Raw genomic sequence first — 15,257 nt, 5'->3', positions numbered from 1 at the left:
GGCACTGCTCAGGGTGGCGGCGGGACGCGAACCCGCGGCCGGGGCTCCGGGTGGCGGCGGAGGGTGTCCAACACGTGGCCCGCCCATCGACGCGCTCGGCGCTCGGCTCCTTCGGCCTGTGGCTCGGCGCTCGGCTGCCGCGCCTGGTGAAGATGGCGGCGGGCGCGGTGGGGCTGTGAGGCGGCGGGGCCGGGAGCGGCGATGCTGGCGCTGCGGACGGCGCTGGGCCGCTGCCTGGCGGGGCCGGCCCGCCCCGGGGCCGGTGAGCAGCGCGGGCAGCTCGGGCCACGCTGGAGAGCCCGCTGGGAGGACGGGTGGAGAGGGAAGCGGGGCCCGGGGAAGGGAGAAGGGCCGGTCTCGGGGTGGGTAGGAGCCCGCACACGGCTCCGGGGGCGCACAGGTCGGAGCTGAGCGCGCCTGCTCCTCAGCCAGCGCCGTTTGCGGGCCGGTACTGGGCTGGCATGGCATGGTATAGGTTTAGGTCAGAGAGGTCCTCCTGCCCCTCTGCTCTGCCCTGGGGAGACCACACCTGGAATATTGTGTCCAGTTGTGGCCCCTCAGTTCCAGCAGGACAGGGAACTGCTGCAGAGAGTCCAGCGCAGCCACCAAGATGCTGGAGGGAGTGGAGCATCTCCCGTGTGAGGAAAGGCTGAGGGAGCTGGGGCTCTGGAGCTGGACAAGAGGACACTGAGGGGGGACTCATTCATGTTTACAGATATCTAAAGGGGGAGTGTCAGGAGGATGGAGCCAGGCTCTTCTGGGTGACAACCAGTGACAGGACAAGGGGCAATGGGTGCAAACTGGAACACAGGAGGTTCCACTTAAAGATGAGAAGAAACTTCTTCATGGTGAGGGTGGCAGAGCCTGGCCCAGGCTGCCCAGGGGGTTGTGGAGTCTCCTTCTGTGCAGACATTCCAACCCGCCTGGACACCTTCCTGTGTAACCTCATCTGGGTGTTCCTGCTCCATGGGGGGATTGCACTGGATGAGCTTTCCAGGTCCCTTCCCATCCCTGACATTCTATGAGTCTGTGGTATAAAACCATGTCTGAGGTGCTGGTGAATAATGTGAAGCAGGTTCTGATTCCAGCAGCAGGGACCCTGAAAGAGCAGTGGGAAGAGCTTGTTCTTGAAAGGTCAAAGAATGGCTCCATTCGGGCTGCTGGTGAATATTCGCATCTGTACCAACCTGTGCGGTCTCAGGGTCTCTGGGTCTCGCTGCCTCTGCACTCAGCCCTGGGACAGTCCAGAGCAGCCTGTCTAACACGTGGAATTACTTCAGTTCATCCGGTGAAGCCCGCCAAATGAACGCAGTTCAGCTGGGGAGCCCTCGCACTCTGTGTGGTTCCTGGCATCTCTTCCTGCTGCTCAGTTCTCACCATACAGGCTCAGCTCACCCTGAGGTGACACAGTGTTTGTTTTCACGCTCGTGTGATAATTGCTCTGAACCATTCCACACAAAAGACCTGGGCTGGCCACTGATCACCTTGGAGTCTAAGTACTCCGACCAGTGTTCTAGTACAGACTGGACAGTATTAATGTGTACATTGGTAAAAAAGTGCACACAAGTCTGATAAATCTTTGTTTTCTTCCATCAAGCTTGCAGTCCATTTATTCAGACAGCCAGATGTTACGCCAGACCCGTGAGAAGAAAGAGGAAAGGTATGTCAGGATTCACGGGACCGTGGGGCAAAATGTTTTGCATTTACATTACCAGAGCTGCACTCTAATGCTGCAGTTCAGAGCTCTGGCTTTGTACAGCTCTTCCTCAAATGTTGCATCTTCTCCCTGCAGAAATCCCCAGCCATTTGGATGATCTTCCTCCCACAATGATCAGGAAAGATTATGCCAATGTCCCAGTAATAGACAGGTATGATACAGGGAAAGGGAGTGACGGGTCTCTTGAGAGAACACAACCACACTACGTGGAAGCTGTCACCTGCTCAGTAATTAATTAATGTTCTGTGGTCTCTGGTATGCAATTTAGCACAGGAGCCGCAAAGTCGTTTTGAAAGTCAAATTAGCAAAAGCAGCCACCGGTTAGGGGTATGGAATGTTTTTGTTTACTTAGTATGAGATTAAGTGCTCGTTACCCACATCCTCTGTGGACTTTGTAGTCCATAGAGAAAAGAAATAATCTTGCAATACTAGAAATAAGCTTCTTAGAAATAATCCTTGCCTGTCTTGAGCTCAGGTGCTGGCGGGTGTGTCGTTAACTCAAAATGAGTGTCTGCTTCCAAAGGGAGTTCAGCATTTTTACGTTTTGACTCCAGAGCTGGTGCATTGAGGGCCCCCAGTGGCATATCTGAGACTTTCACGGATCTCTGCAGCAGCCTTAAAATGAGTTATTTTGTCCTTGTGCACTTGCCTGGGGGTTGATCTTCAGCACCCAGTTTGCACGTAATGTTGTGTTCGGACAGCTTATAAACTAATCTGCAATCTCTTTGCAGTGTTGATGATGTGGTGAAAAGACTATTGTCTCTGGAGATGGCCAGCCAGGTTAGTTTCACTCTACCTGCATAAAAACCTACAAGATTTAGTGAGCACGTTTGTGTGAGACATCTGTATTCATAAATGCCCTTGACGTGTCGCTTGGTGACTGCAGATCTGGGGCTGTTAAATATATGAGGGTGATAAGTCTTGTATGCTCTTAAAATTTATCATGCAGTCTTCTTTATGATAATAGTTGCATGCTAAAAGGAGGGAAGAAAGCACGGGGCAGTGGCAGAGGGACGAGCTCTGCGCTCTTACTGCTGAGGCTTGGCCTGTGTTCCAGAAAACAGTACCCTGGGCAGCAGATGGGCTTCATCTTACGTTTGCTTTTTGAAAACACAGCAAGCGTGTCATAAGGTAGCACAAAGATCTTACATTTCTTACCACTTAAGCTTAAAAAGATGCAAAAAACAAAGGCTTCCATTCTCTCTTCCATTTGTGAGCAGTGGGGCCACTGCAACACCCCCCTGTAACCTCGGGAGGGGGCTGTGCCTGCGCTCCTGGTTTGAACAGTGACAATTCCCTGTTCTGCCGAGATCTTTTTGTGCCACTTCTCTGTACCTTTTCCTGCAAGCGGTAGGTCCTTTTCTGCAGCACTTCTTAGGCATTTTATGGTGGACATTAAGCAAAGCTATTAATTGCAAAGCTTTTATCTCTGGGCATTTGTGGAGAGAACTGGGGTGTCTCAGACCTATTGTGTTCCTGACTGACAAACTCTTTTCTGTTATCCACAGAAAGAGAAGGTGAAAATAAAGACACAGCAGCTGGTGGAGAAGGTCAGGAGGTCTCCCAGTGACAATGGCTCCTTTGAGGTGCAAGGTAAGTGGAAAAGTAGAAGCGTATTGTTTGCAGATGATACATCTCTGGTTTTATTCTGCTGTTCCCACCCTGGCACTTCAAGTTTCCAGTATCAGGGAGGAGAATCTCAGAGCACTGGCTGCTGTCCTTTGAAAGAACCTCTTCGTTTGTGTTTGTTCCTCCAAAGCTTAATCCAAGTGAGGCGAAATGAATGTGAAACCTCTGGTAACTGAGTGCAAGAGACATTTTACAGATGAATTCATGATCTGTTGCTAAAGTGTTAACCTCTAGTTAAGCAGCTTCATAATAGTAACAGTCCTGCCTCTGGTTTATGTATGTTGTATTTGTGGTTTGTTTTGTGCTTGCTCGGGGCTGTGCGGTGATGTTTGCTGTGGTGCGGTGGGTGCCCATAACAGTTTGAGGGAAACGTAAATGCTGCTGGAGAGCTGCTGCTCTCACATGGCTTCTTTTGTCCTTTATAGTTGCTATATTGACTGCCAAGATCCGCACTTACGAGGAGCATCTCCAGAGGCATCCCAAGGTAACGGCCGCCTGAAACCACACACGAGTTCAAAACAGACTTCAGGGCTGGGGGAGGACGGTGCAGACACAGAATGAAGAAAGCAATTTCAGTGAAAAGTAAATTAAGTCTTCTCAGATCTCCTTGTAGTGACCTAATGTGCTTGCAGTATCTGCCAAGAAAAATTGTTCCTAGATACTGTCCTTAACCTGATTGTTTCCCTTCAGCCACAATCTGGTCTATTCTAAGTAATTTACTGTAATGGAAGAATAATCTGTCTGCAATCTAGTGAACCCTGAGTCCTTTGCAGGATAAAAGTAACCGCCGCCGCATGCTGATGGCTATAGATCGCCGGAGGAGGCTCCTGGCATATCTGCGCCGCTCCCGCTATGATACTTTTGAGAACACTTGCAAGCAGTTGAACATCCAGTACATCCCCCCCCCAGAATACACCAGGAGGATCACCAAGCGCTGGCTGGTGAAGAAAGCTTTCTGTCTCAAGGTACGGAGAGTCTGGAGAGAGCCACAAAGCTGGAGGAGGAAAAAATCGCTTCATAGAAGGGCAGGATTAAGACACAAAATCCTTTTCATGCATGCTTTGAATTTGAGGAGACAATGATAATGTTTGTAGACACATGCATAAGGTTGACAAAGATCTCCATGCACGACAGCAGGCAGTGACACCTGTGCTGTGCTGAGCATGAGAACTTCAGATTGTGCTGCCACTTTGCTCAGAAATGTTTCGTTCAAAACAGCTATTTTTTCCCAGAGCCTGGTATGGGAACTAATATGTGAGACAATTCAATTAGATGGCAGCTTTGCGACAGAAATGTGGGTATGCCCACTGTCTACATTGGTGTAGGAGCTGTGCGTGATACACTTTGGTGTAACTGAGCAGGATCAAAAAGCTGGAAGTGCCTTCAGTCTGTAAATACTGAATTTCAGTCTGATAAAAGATAACCAAAAGACAGGGCAGCTGTAATGGAACAGCTCCCTGAAAACAGGGCAGGCTGGAGTCCCAGGGCAGTGCCTGGGAGGGGGCTGATCCTGCCGCATGTCGTCTGCTGGCCATGGATCCACTTCATCTCTCCCTTTCTCCCCTCCTGCTCCTCCCGCAGGTGTTCCAGGAGGTTCAGAAGCTGAAAGCACCCGAGAGGCTGAAGCAGAGGAGAGAGCGGCAAGAGAGAGCCAGGGCTGCCAGGGAGGAAGCGGCGCAGTGCGAGGGGACACCTGTATAGTGACACGTGGCGACTGGTCTCTGACAATAAACAACAACATGAAGCTGCTTTGCTCGTGTGTGAGTGCTGTGCGCCATGGCCGAGGTTCCTGGGGACACTGTGGTGGCAGCAGTTGGACCGGGTGATCTGGAGGGTGTCTTCCAACCAAAATGATTCTGTGGCGAGCACCCGGAGAAGCGCAACGGGTGGTTTAAGCATTTTAGAGGTTAAATTTGAGGCTGGTGCTCCAGGCTGCGTTGGGAGCGGTTCAGTGGGTGCGAGGGGGGGGTCGGGGGGTTCACCCATGGAGAGGGATGTCTGGATGTGAACAACCCCCAGTCCCCATGTCCCCTGAGGCTGCGGGATCGCACTGTCAGCCAGCACCTGCTCAGCAGCGTCCAGCTGGGATTTGGGCAGCGGGATGACAAACGAGGAGAGAAATGAGGCGAAATGCTGCTGATTTGGACCCTGAGCAGCCCTGACAGCAGCTCAGAGCGCTGTTCCTCCTGTCAGGAAAGGCGGGTTGATGCGGAGCTCTGCGGCCGCGCAAATCGTGTTTATCAGCGGGTGATTTCCCAGCCGGCTCGCACATTTATATTCATTCTCTGGCAGTCATCCTGCTGTCACTCGCAAACCTGCTGATTTTGTGTGTTATACTGAAAATGCCATTGCTGGTGACTGGAGGGGAATTACTGATGTGGCAGTGGCGCCTGCTGGCCGGCAGCCCCTGGATTGCAGCAGAACCTCAACCAGGGCGGCTCTTTTCTGTTAAAACCTCAACCAGAGCGGCTCTTTTCTGTTAAAATTCCTTTATTTGCGTCATTTCCGTGCAAACTCTACACTTTCCTCACGCTCCAGGGCTGAGGTGACTGGACGGGACGGTGGGCGGGGCCTTGGCACCGGCGGTGGCCAAGACGGCGCCTTCCGATTGGTCCTTGGGTTGCCACGGGCCAAGACGGCGCCTCCCGATTGGTCCTTGGGTTGCCCGGCAACGCTGGCGGCGCTGGAGCCCGGCGGTAGACATGTCGGCGCGGACGCTGCCGCTGCTGTTCCTGAACCTGGGCGGGGAGATGCTCTATATCCTGGACCAGCGGCTCCGCGCACAGAGCATCCCCGGAGAGAAGGCCCGCAAAGGTGAGCGCCGGCCGGCCGGGGCCCCTCCCGGAGCCGCTCCCACGCCGGGGGGGCCTCGTCGAGGCAGCCGCGGCTTCTCCGTGCCGGGCGGGGCCTGTCCCTGTGAGGTGATTTCACCCACACTGAGGTGTTTCTTAATGCTTGAAAATGTTCCCCCGTATTGTTCACTTGTAAATGCAAGAAACAGCTGAAAACTTCCCGAGCTAAACGCAAAACATGCCAAGATTCACTCAAGGGTAAAGCTTTATCTCCATTGAAGCAACGCGATTTTTTCCAGGGCACAGCAAGGTCTCCTTTTTTGTGTGATGGAGGAGTTTGTTCTTGTTAAGCTCTGAATGCCAATGACAAAAACCAAAATCCATTAGATTTTTTTTTTTTGTATTTTTAGCTTATTTCTTTCCGTCTCCTTGAAACTATTGTTCTTACTTCTTGAACTGGTGTTTTTGTTTTATATGCTTCGTGTAGATGAATGGACAGATGTGGACAGGAAACGAGGTACTGTAATCTGCTAGCTGCATGCAGTAGACAAACACCACTACATGCACACGAGGCTCATCGTACGTGAACACACCGTCTGCTGGTCCTGCAGCCTTCTAGTCATAGTGTCAAAGATGAATAATAATACTCACCTGTTCATTAAAATGCACTTTAACTGTAGGTCTTAGAAAAAATAGACAATAACTCAAAATCATATGGCTTCTAAAATAAGTTGCTAATTTAACCAAGACTAAAAATAGATCAAAACTTTTCATCGTAGCAGTTTTTCTAGCCAAAATGGTATTTGTATTTTTCTGGTGCCATATTGCTGGAAGCATATAATTGTGTGAGCATTGTGAAGGTTGTTTTTCTGCTTAAATGCAGGAATATTATGTTATACTGCATTTTTCTAAGGTTTTTTCTAATGCATTGCTTAGGGTTTTGGCAGGTGAACCGCAGGAAGGATTAAGGCATTTCCAGCTCACCCCTGTGTGCTGGCGGCCGCCACCCTGCAGCGAACACAAGGCAGTGGGTGCTCATGCTCGTCTTGGCTGAAATGATCCCTCAGGGGTTGAGCTGAGACCCAGCCGAGGTGTGAGCGTGTGTTTCCTTCCAGGGTGGCCTCCAGCAAAGGGCCGTGCTGGGGACCTGGAGGAGGAAATAAATCTCTTCAACAGCCTCAGGTTTTTTGCTCGGTGGACATGAGTAGAACGTTCAGTGTCTTTTTGAGCAGCCTTTTTTTAAGAAACGTCAGGGCTATGATTCATGTTTTTCAAAATAAGCATCGTTTGTAGGTTTTCGATATTTAAAGAAGGTAAATATTGATATCCTGGTGTTTGCCCCAGCTTTTCTTCTGCTTCCAAGAACACTTTTTTCCCAGTATTTAATATCTCAGAAGTCTAAAAGATTCCATATTCCTCTTTTGTCACGTCCAAAATGATGATGAGCTGTATAAAGGCTACTTTATCGTATAGAGATGGTAGATGCACAGATGCAGATCCCATGCAGACCAAGCATGCTCTTGTGAAAGACAATATTTGCCTGTGAACAGCGACTGCTCTTGGGGCATTTCCGAAGGGTTACCTAGAGCAACCAGCTGAACCCGCTGCTGCTGAAGCCATGAGGAGGTGGCTTCATCTGCCTTCCCCCTTGTTATGAACCATAAACCTATTGCAAGTAGATTGTGTGACTGTTTTGGACTCATAACATCCCCTCTGCTGCCTTGAATGTCCTCTGAGAAGCACGAGCGTAACCCAGGTGTAAAGACTCCGTTCTCATGTCATGCATCCCCACCATGTGCCGTGGCGGCACAGGCCGTTGAATGTGTCTGTCACCAGTGACATGGCAGATGTAGGCGAAAACCACCGTAAATCCTCAGCTTCCTTCTGTCCATCGCATTGTCTCTCCCCGGTTTCCCTCTCCCTATCCCAGCTGGTGAAACCCCTCTCTGCTCAACCGCTTGGATGCTCTGTTGCTTGCTGTGCCGTTTCCCTCAGCTCCTCTTTGTTATTTTCCATCCTTAGAATGGCATAAACATCTCCCTAGGGACTACCTGTGGATGTCGCTGAGTAAGAGCCCTGAATGGCCTGACACAGATTCCAGTGTTATAAATGCTTCCTTAAATACTTGTTGGTGTTAATCCCTTTGAAATAAATACTTTAAGGAGCCTTGAATCATTCAAGAGCTTCTGTTTAGAAGAAAAAATAGACTAATAGTGTCAAAGGCTAAAGGGAGAACAGGCAGAGTCAGCGAGCTGTAGTTTGCAAAAATCTAGAGTGATGCAAACCAGTTGACTTAGGAAGCAGAACTGTACCTTTTATAAATAATACATGTCAGAGTAGCTATAAACAAGCTGATTTAGAAAGTGAAAAGTGCTGGCCATGGCTGTAAAAACAAGGCGACAAACCCAGCCTTATTCCCACTGGAAACCAGGGTTTGTTGTCTGCAGCTCCAGCAGCTATTCTGCCCCTGGGGCTGGTCAGCAGGAGTCGTGCTGCTCGCTGACACCAAGGTGGGGTTGAGGAGAATGTTGACATTAAGCAGTGACGTTCCTCCTCCTTTTTCCTTTGTGACCATGTAAGTTTTCCCAGGTACGCGTTCCTGTCAATCCCCACAGCTGTCGGTGTCCGGGTTCCCAGTGGGGAGTGAGTCACATCAGTGTGTTGTTTCTGAAGCAAAAACCAGAGACTCTTTGTCTTTGCAGTTATGAATGACATCATCACAACCATGTTCAATAAAAAATTTATGGAAGAGCTGTTTAAACCGCAGGAACTCTATTCCAAGAAAGCGCTGCGAACGGTGTACGACCGGCTAGCTCACGCTTCCATCATGAGGCTGAACCAGGCGAGCATGGACAAGGTAAAAGAGACCACCCACCCGGTCCTGCCCGCTGGGCCTCGTGCTCCCCTTCGCGAGGTGCTGATTGCGATAATTAGTACCTGGCTTTACGTCAGGTACATCCACATGAAGTTACCTAAGCCGTGTTGCTCTGGGTTGTGATGGAACCACCATTTCCCGGTGTTATTTTGCAGCTGTACGACCTTATGACCATGGCTTTCAAATACCAAGTACTGCTGTGCCCACGGCCCAAAGACATTCTGCTGGTCACATTCAACCACCTGGACACGATCAAGGATTTCGTACATGATTCTCCTGGCATTCTGAACCAGGTGGATGAAACTTTCCGACAGCTGATTGAAGTAAGAATCCTTAGAAAAATGCTGGGATACACTGGGGTTTGGCATTTTTCTTTCTCTTTGAAGCTAATCATAGAAAGTAAATATTGCTATCAAGGGTGGAGCTTGATATCTTCTGCACCTCAGAGAACCATCCAAATAACCTTCCCCTCTTTTTAATCTGAGGGAAACAAACTGCTCTTGTAACTGCTGTAATCCTTTGGATAAAGAATGAGCATTCCAGTGGAAGGGAACTGGTTTCATAAGATGTTAGAAGTCCTGGGAAGTCATGAAATGTTTCCAAAGGGCTTCTGGAGTGGGGATGTCTACGAGTCAAGTGTTATTTTTCTACTGGCCCAGTTTAAATCAATACATTGGTTATTCAGCCTGATCAAAGTCTCCTCTGACTTCAGCACAGAGATTAAATCAGATGCTTAGTCATGGATAATAATTACTGATAATGACCAGCAGTCCCCCCCTTATACAATTTCCGCTTCCGCTGCCACACACGTACCACTTTGGCCCAACAGAATTCTGATATACCGATATATCCCACCTGCCTGGGTGGGACGCGGCACACTTGCAAAGCCTTACGTGCTGGATTTTCTCTTGCAGACGTACGGTGGTCTCTCTGCGGGTGAACTTCAGCTCATCAGACAAACACTCCTCATTTTTTTTCAGGACATGCACATAAGGGTAAGAGGCCAATACAACTAGTCAGTAAGAATGAACGAGTTTGTGGCTGGAACACAAAGGTATCTTGTTATAATTACACTGCAAGTTTGGGTTTGTTACTCGCGCTTTTCAGTCATCTTGGGGTGCTTGCATTTTTGATCTTCAAAATTTTACAAATTGAGCACGTTTACTACAATAATACTCATTCTAAAGTGTCATGAGAAAAGGAATACCTACTTGTATGGATTTGCTACTTGATAAATACATTTTTCCTTTTAGTAGAAACTTGATATGAAACTGAGAACGTGAGCTTGAAGTCATAGGGCTTGATGCTCTCTAAATAAAATGATCATACTGAAGTGCATAAAGAGTACCTTTTTTTTAACGTTAGATCAGTGTGCTCAGGACCACAATTCTGCGTTACTGGCTTTGGCCTGTATCAGAGTCTCTGTGCATCTAAATGTTTAGGAAACCAACCCCAGTCTAGGCAGGAAGGCTGCAAGGTCAGGCTTCGAAGAATTTGGATGAGAAGATACGGAACTGATTTTCTAGAAGGTGGAATATTCTTTTGCAGGTCTCCATCTTTCTGAAGGACAAAGTGCAAAATTCTAACGGTCGCTTTGTGCTGCCAATATCGGGCCCTGTTCCTTGGGGTACAGAAGTTCCAGGACTCATCAGGTGAGTTCTGAACTGCCGTTTATACTGTCTGCATTGCCTGCAAACTCGCAGAGGAGCAGTTGGTCCCAGAGAGCTCAGGAATCAAGCTTGGGTTGTCACACATGGTGCAGGGATAACTGAACTGCCAGTAGGTGCCAATGAAAGGGCTGGATTGGGGACTGAGTCACCCAGCAAAGAAATACTGAACTGTTTCTGACATTCTCTATTCTGGTAAATGAGCTACTTGTCATTTATCCATTTACCAACATACAGAATAAGGGGTTTATTCCCATTTCTCATGTGCAGTAAGCAGAGGAAGTACAGAAAATCAGTAATAAAACTACTAAATATTTTTCAATAATGTCTTGTTTTTAAGGATGTTTAATCGCAATGGAGAGGAAGTTAAAAGAACTGAGTTCACCACTGATGGAAATTACGTTACTCTGCAAAGGGAAGGATCTTTTGATCTTTATGGTGACAGAGTCCTCAAACTTGGAACAAATATGTAAGTAATTTTTTGTCCTACAAAAACATCATATTTAGATTGTGTGCTGCTCCCTCCAGTTCCTGTATCACATGCAGTAACGAGCTGCTCTTCCTCGTGCTTTCTTCTCTCCAGGTACAGCGTTAGTCGGCCCGTAGAGACACACATGGTGGGATCATCCAAAAACCCGGCGTCCCATGCAAAGGTCAGTGTTGTTCGGTCCCTGTCCCTGGTTAACTGGTTAACTGGTTAACTGCTCTGTGCCAGCAGGTCCTGCAGCCGGTCACACGTGGCTGAGAGCGTTTCCTTTGAGCAGTTTCACCACAACCACCAGATTTTACATTCTGTTCCCTTGGCTCTGAATGGATGGGGACACTGAATGAAACACCCGCATCTGTCACCTCCACATCCCTTACTGTACAGTTGAATTATCTTTCCCTTTGTTCATCTCCTTTCTCAGGGAAGCAATAACCGTCTTTTTAGTCTACACTTAGGGGATAAATTTTGGGAAAACTGTTTAGTTCTTGGAGCCCCATCCACTCCTCCACAGTCCATTCTGAGCTAGGGGAAGGGCATGTTTTCCTGAAGAATCTTACACACAGGCTTATGCAATGTTGTACTTGCTGCCTATTTTAATCTCTTCAGAAAACAGAAAAGCTGGTATTACAGATTTCTCAGCTGTCCCATTTAGCTGGAAAATTATCTTGTCCTGCATCTATAAATTCAAGCAACCATTTTAAATATGTAGCTGATAATTACTAGTTATCTGCACATTCTGTATCATTAACAATACAGAAATGTATTTATATCACTCTGAAGAACATTTATGTCATATCAGAAAACAGGGAAATTATTGCAGTCCTCATCTCCCTGGTAACCTGAGCGATGAGCCCGTTGCTGTTTCTGCAGGAGAGCACAGTCCCCAACCCTCTGGCCAAAGAAGAACTGAACTTCTTGGCGAGGCTGCTGGGAGGGCTGGACATCAAGAAACCTGGTGGCAGCGAGACAGGATTCCGCCTGAATTTGTTCACAACCGACGAGGAGGAAGAGTACGGTCAAGTCCTTGTTTTCTGGGGTTTGTGATGCCGTGCCATGTGTGCATCCCTGGGGACACCTTGACAGCTTTAGGGACAGAACAGCAGGTTTTTAGCGTTCCGTTTTCCTGGCTGTTGGCCAGAAGAGCCATTTCCATCACCAGCCTTGCGTTCCCTCCAGGTGACGCTGGTGGTCAGCAGCAGGTGACAATCTGTGCTCGGTTCTTTCCTGCAGAACAGGGACATCCCTCCCGCACGTTTCTCTCTCCTCTCCCCCTAATACACGTGCGTATTTCAGAGATAAGAATATAAGTGCTGGAGGTGATGGGTCTTAAAGCCTTGAACCCCTTCTGGCAGGGAGCACATGTGCAACGAGACTTTTTGTTATGCGATTTCTGCCTAATATTTTTACCGGCTTTTAATCCCAGTTAGAAAGATGTTCCCGCTGTTCTACTTATAGCATAAAAAAATCTAAGACAGGGAAAATTCTCCAGACTGGGGTCAATACATTAAGTTGCCTTGTAGGAATACGGATACTGTCCAAACTTTATGCCTGCAGAAGCCTCATGAAATCTGATTTTTATAATTCACTTGTATGTTTTCATGGGATTAAGCCTGTTTTTCATGTTTTTAATCAAGACATGCTGCATTGACTAGACCAGAGGAGTTATCGTACAAGGTTATCAACATCGAAGCCGTGCAGGTACGTACATTGCGTTTCAGATCTTTGATTCTCATCACTCCTGCCTGCTACTTTAACCCACAGTAGCAACTTAAAAATATACATTTTTCCCTATTTAATTTAACCTCAGCAGTAACTAATGGCAGTATTTTCTGCCAAGCCTGTGGACTTGGTGACTATTTAGTAAGAGAACTCAAAACCTGACAAATATTAGAGTAAGTTTTTAGCTGCATAGGATGGAGATTCTTAAAGGGGTTCACGGGCATCAGCGGGCAGTGGGGCACGTCCCAGTATTCCCCAGTACATCCCAGCAAAGGCCGGTGTTAGCAGCAGTGGGGCACATCCCGGTACCCCCGCTGAGCGCGGTGTCTCCGCAGGAGCCGGGCCGGCGGGCCGAGCTCTCCCGCATCCTGGGGGAGCTGGAGGTGGCGGAGCCGCGCCCGGAGAGCGCCGGGAAGGGCGAGGACCTGCTGGCGCTGATGGACGCGCTCTGAGCCACGGGAAAGGCTGCGCGGAGCCCGGCGGGGACGGACCGGGAGCTGGCGGGGCCGGCAGGGCGGGCGCAGCGCGCAGGCGCGGCCGGAGCGGCGGGGCGGGCGGGCGCAGAGCACAGACGGAGCGGAGCGGGGCGGGCGGGCGCAGAGCGCAGGCGGAGCGGGGCGGGGCGGGCGGGCGCAGAGCGCAGGCGGAGCGGGGCGGGGCGGGCGCAGAGCGCAGGCGGAGCCGCCCCTTCCTGCGGGCGGGTGGGCGTGGAAGGGGAGGAGCGGCCCCGCCGCACGGCCGTGCAAAAGGAGAGGGCGGCGTGTGGGTGAGTGTGCAAGGGTGGGAGGACGGGCCGTGTGTGCGTGCAAGGGCGGCACATGGAGAATGCGAGTGAGCGGTGGAAGGGGAGGCGGCAGGGAGGACCCCACTGTGCGGGGGGAGGCGTGGAGAGTGTGGGTGGCCTGGAGAGCGGCAGCGTGCGGGTGGGTGTGCGAGGGGCGGTGGGTTCCTGGCAGCACGGCTTTCCCTCTGCCCCGCCACAGCCGCGCCATGGAGGTCAGCCACTCCGTCAAGGAGCGCACCATCGCCGAGAACAGCCTGGTCATCCTGCTGCAGGGCCTGCACGGCCTCGTCACCACTGTGGACCTCCGCGACGAGAGCACGGCCACGGGGCGCGTCACCAACGTGGACGCCTTCATGAACGTGCGGCTGGCTGAGGTGACGTACACGGACAGGCAGGGCGCCGTGTCCCACCTGGACGAGCTCTTTGTGACCGGCAGGAACGTCCGCTACGTCCACATCCCCGACGAGGTGGACATCAGGGCCACCATCGAGCGGCAGCTGCAGATCATCCACAGGGTCCGCTACTTTGGGGGCCGTGACAAGGGCAGGAAGGAGTTTCCTCGCACCAAGCACAAGTGAGTCCCAGGACAGGCCTGTCCCTTTGGCTGAACTGCCACCACCTCCACACCTTGCCCTGGACATCTACCCAGGATTTTGGGGCTCTGCTGCTTCCCTGGCCAGTACCTGGCGGGGAGCAGGGTTATTTTTGTTAATGAATAGTCCCACTAAAAAGGTTTTGAGATCTTTCAGCTTGTTTCCTGTTCCATTGGCATCTGCTCATGTCTCTCCTCTGATGGCCAAACAAAGACCTTTTGGCCACAGCCGCAGCCTGGGGTTGTTGCTTGGCCACAGGTTCCCGTAGCCAGCCCAAGGCCTGGCTACTGCAGCATTGCTGCCTGCGGGAGCTGGAGATGCTGCTCGTGGTCTGACCTCCCAGCTTCCTGCTGGACAACCACCGTTCTGGAAGTGCCTAATGAGAACAGGGTGAGATGGACACCTGCCCAGAGCAGAAGGGGAAGGAGCAGCACTTGTATTCTTCACCCAAGACACAGAGTGCTGCTGCCGGCTCCTCTGTCACCCTTCCCCGAGCTCTGCGGTGCTTCTGCAGACCAACAGCGCTGCCCGGGCCAGGGGCTGCGCCCCGGTTCTGCCGGGGTCCCGTGGCACTCAGCCTCGGGGCTGCAGCTCGGTGCACCCGGGTGCCTTCTGGAGCCACCAGCAGCTCTGGGGCAGCCCTGGGAGCTGCTCGGGTGGAGATCAGGCTGATCGTCAAGAGGTCACATGTAAGAAGCTGTGTGTGACAAGGGCCACGTGTCCCCACCACAGCCAGGGGTGAGCTGGGACACCTGCAGTGCTGGGAGCAGCTCGGGGTGCTGCTTGGGGGGCACAAGGGTCCCACGGGCTCCCTTCCCGCTCGGGAGCCGAGGTTCTGCTGCCTCGGCCGCTGGCAGCGGGACTGCGGGAAAGGACCCGCCTCTCCGCCAATCACAGCGCGTTCGAATCTCCCGCCTGCCCACCAACCCGCTTTGGCGGCCGGCGCCGGCCGGAGCGGGAGCCAATCAGCGAGGGAGTGATCCCGTCCCAGCCA

The 15,257-nt window shown here is 50.9% G+C and overlaps 3 protein-coding genes across 4 annotated transcripts; all 3 read left to right on the top strand.

Moving 5' to 3' along the window:
* The first annotated feature begins 121 nt into the window (after positions 1-121).
* On the top strand, positions 122-5,090 carry MRPS15 (mitochondrial ribosomal protein S15). The gene is made up of 8 exons (XM_082071628.1): positions 122-262; positions 1,598-1,660; positions 1,793-1,868; positions 2,449-2,497; positions 3,226-3,310; positions 3,772-3,830; positions 4,120-4,311; positions 4,928-5,090. Exons 1-8 carry the CDS (start codon positions 202-204, stop codon positions 5,045-5,047), a joined length of 705 nt encoding a protein of 234 aa, XP_081927754.1. The 5' UTR covers positions 122-201; the 3' UTR covers positions 5,048-5,090.
* Positions 5,091-6,029: 939 nt separating this feature from the next.
* Positions 6,030-13,421, top strand: OSCP1 (organic solute carrier partner 1). The gene is made up of 10 exons (XM_082071425.1): positions 6,030-6,160; positions 8,841-8,995; positions 9,169-9,336; positions 9,928-10,008; positions 10,562-10,665; positions 11,021-11,149; positions 11,264-11,333; positions 12,038-12,177; positions 12,802-12,865; positions 13,222-13,421. Exons 1-10 carry the CDS (start codon positions 6,049-6,051, stop codon positions 13,336-13,338), a joined length of 1,140 nt encoding a protein of 379 aa, XP_081927551.1. The 5' UTR covers positions 6,030-6,048; the 3' UTR covers positions 13,339-13,421.
* Positions 13,422-13,563: 142 nt separating this feature from the next.
* Positions 13,564-14,418, top strand: LSM10 (LSM10, U7 small nuclear RNA associated). Of its 2 annotated transcripts, none has more exons than XM_082071244.1 (2): positions 13,564-13,652; positions 13,870-14,418. In XM_082071244.1, exon 2 carries the CDS (start codon positions 13,877-13,879, stop codon positions 14,246-14,248), a length of 372 nt encoding a protein of 123 aa, XP_081927370.1. In that variant the 5' UTR covers positions 13,564-13,652; positions 13,870-13,876; the 3' UTR covers positions 14,249-14,418. The 2 variants fall into 2 exon arrangements, with proteins under 2 accessions (XP_081927370.1, XP_081927369.1); XM_082071243.1 differs by lacking the exon at positions 13,564-13,652 and adding an exon at positions 13,678-13,809.
* The last annotated feature ends 839 nt before the right edge of the window (positions 14,419-15,257 follow it).

Source organism: Streptopelia decaocto (genome assembly GCF_964273445.1).
Source record: "Streptopelia decaocto genome assembly, chromosome: 23".
NCBI classification, from domain to species: Eukaryota; Metazoa; Chordata; class Aves; order Columbiformes; family Columbidae; genus Streptopelia; species Streptopelia decaocto.
The sequence above is the reverse complement of the archived record's forward strand: the minus strand, read 5'-3'. Positions and strand labels throughout refer to the sequence as shown.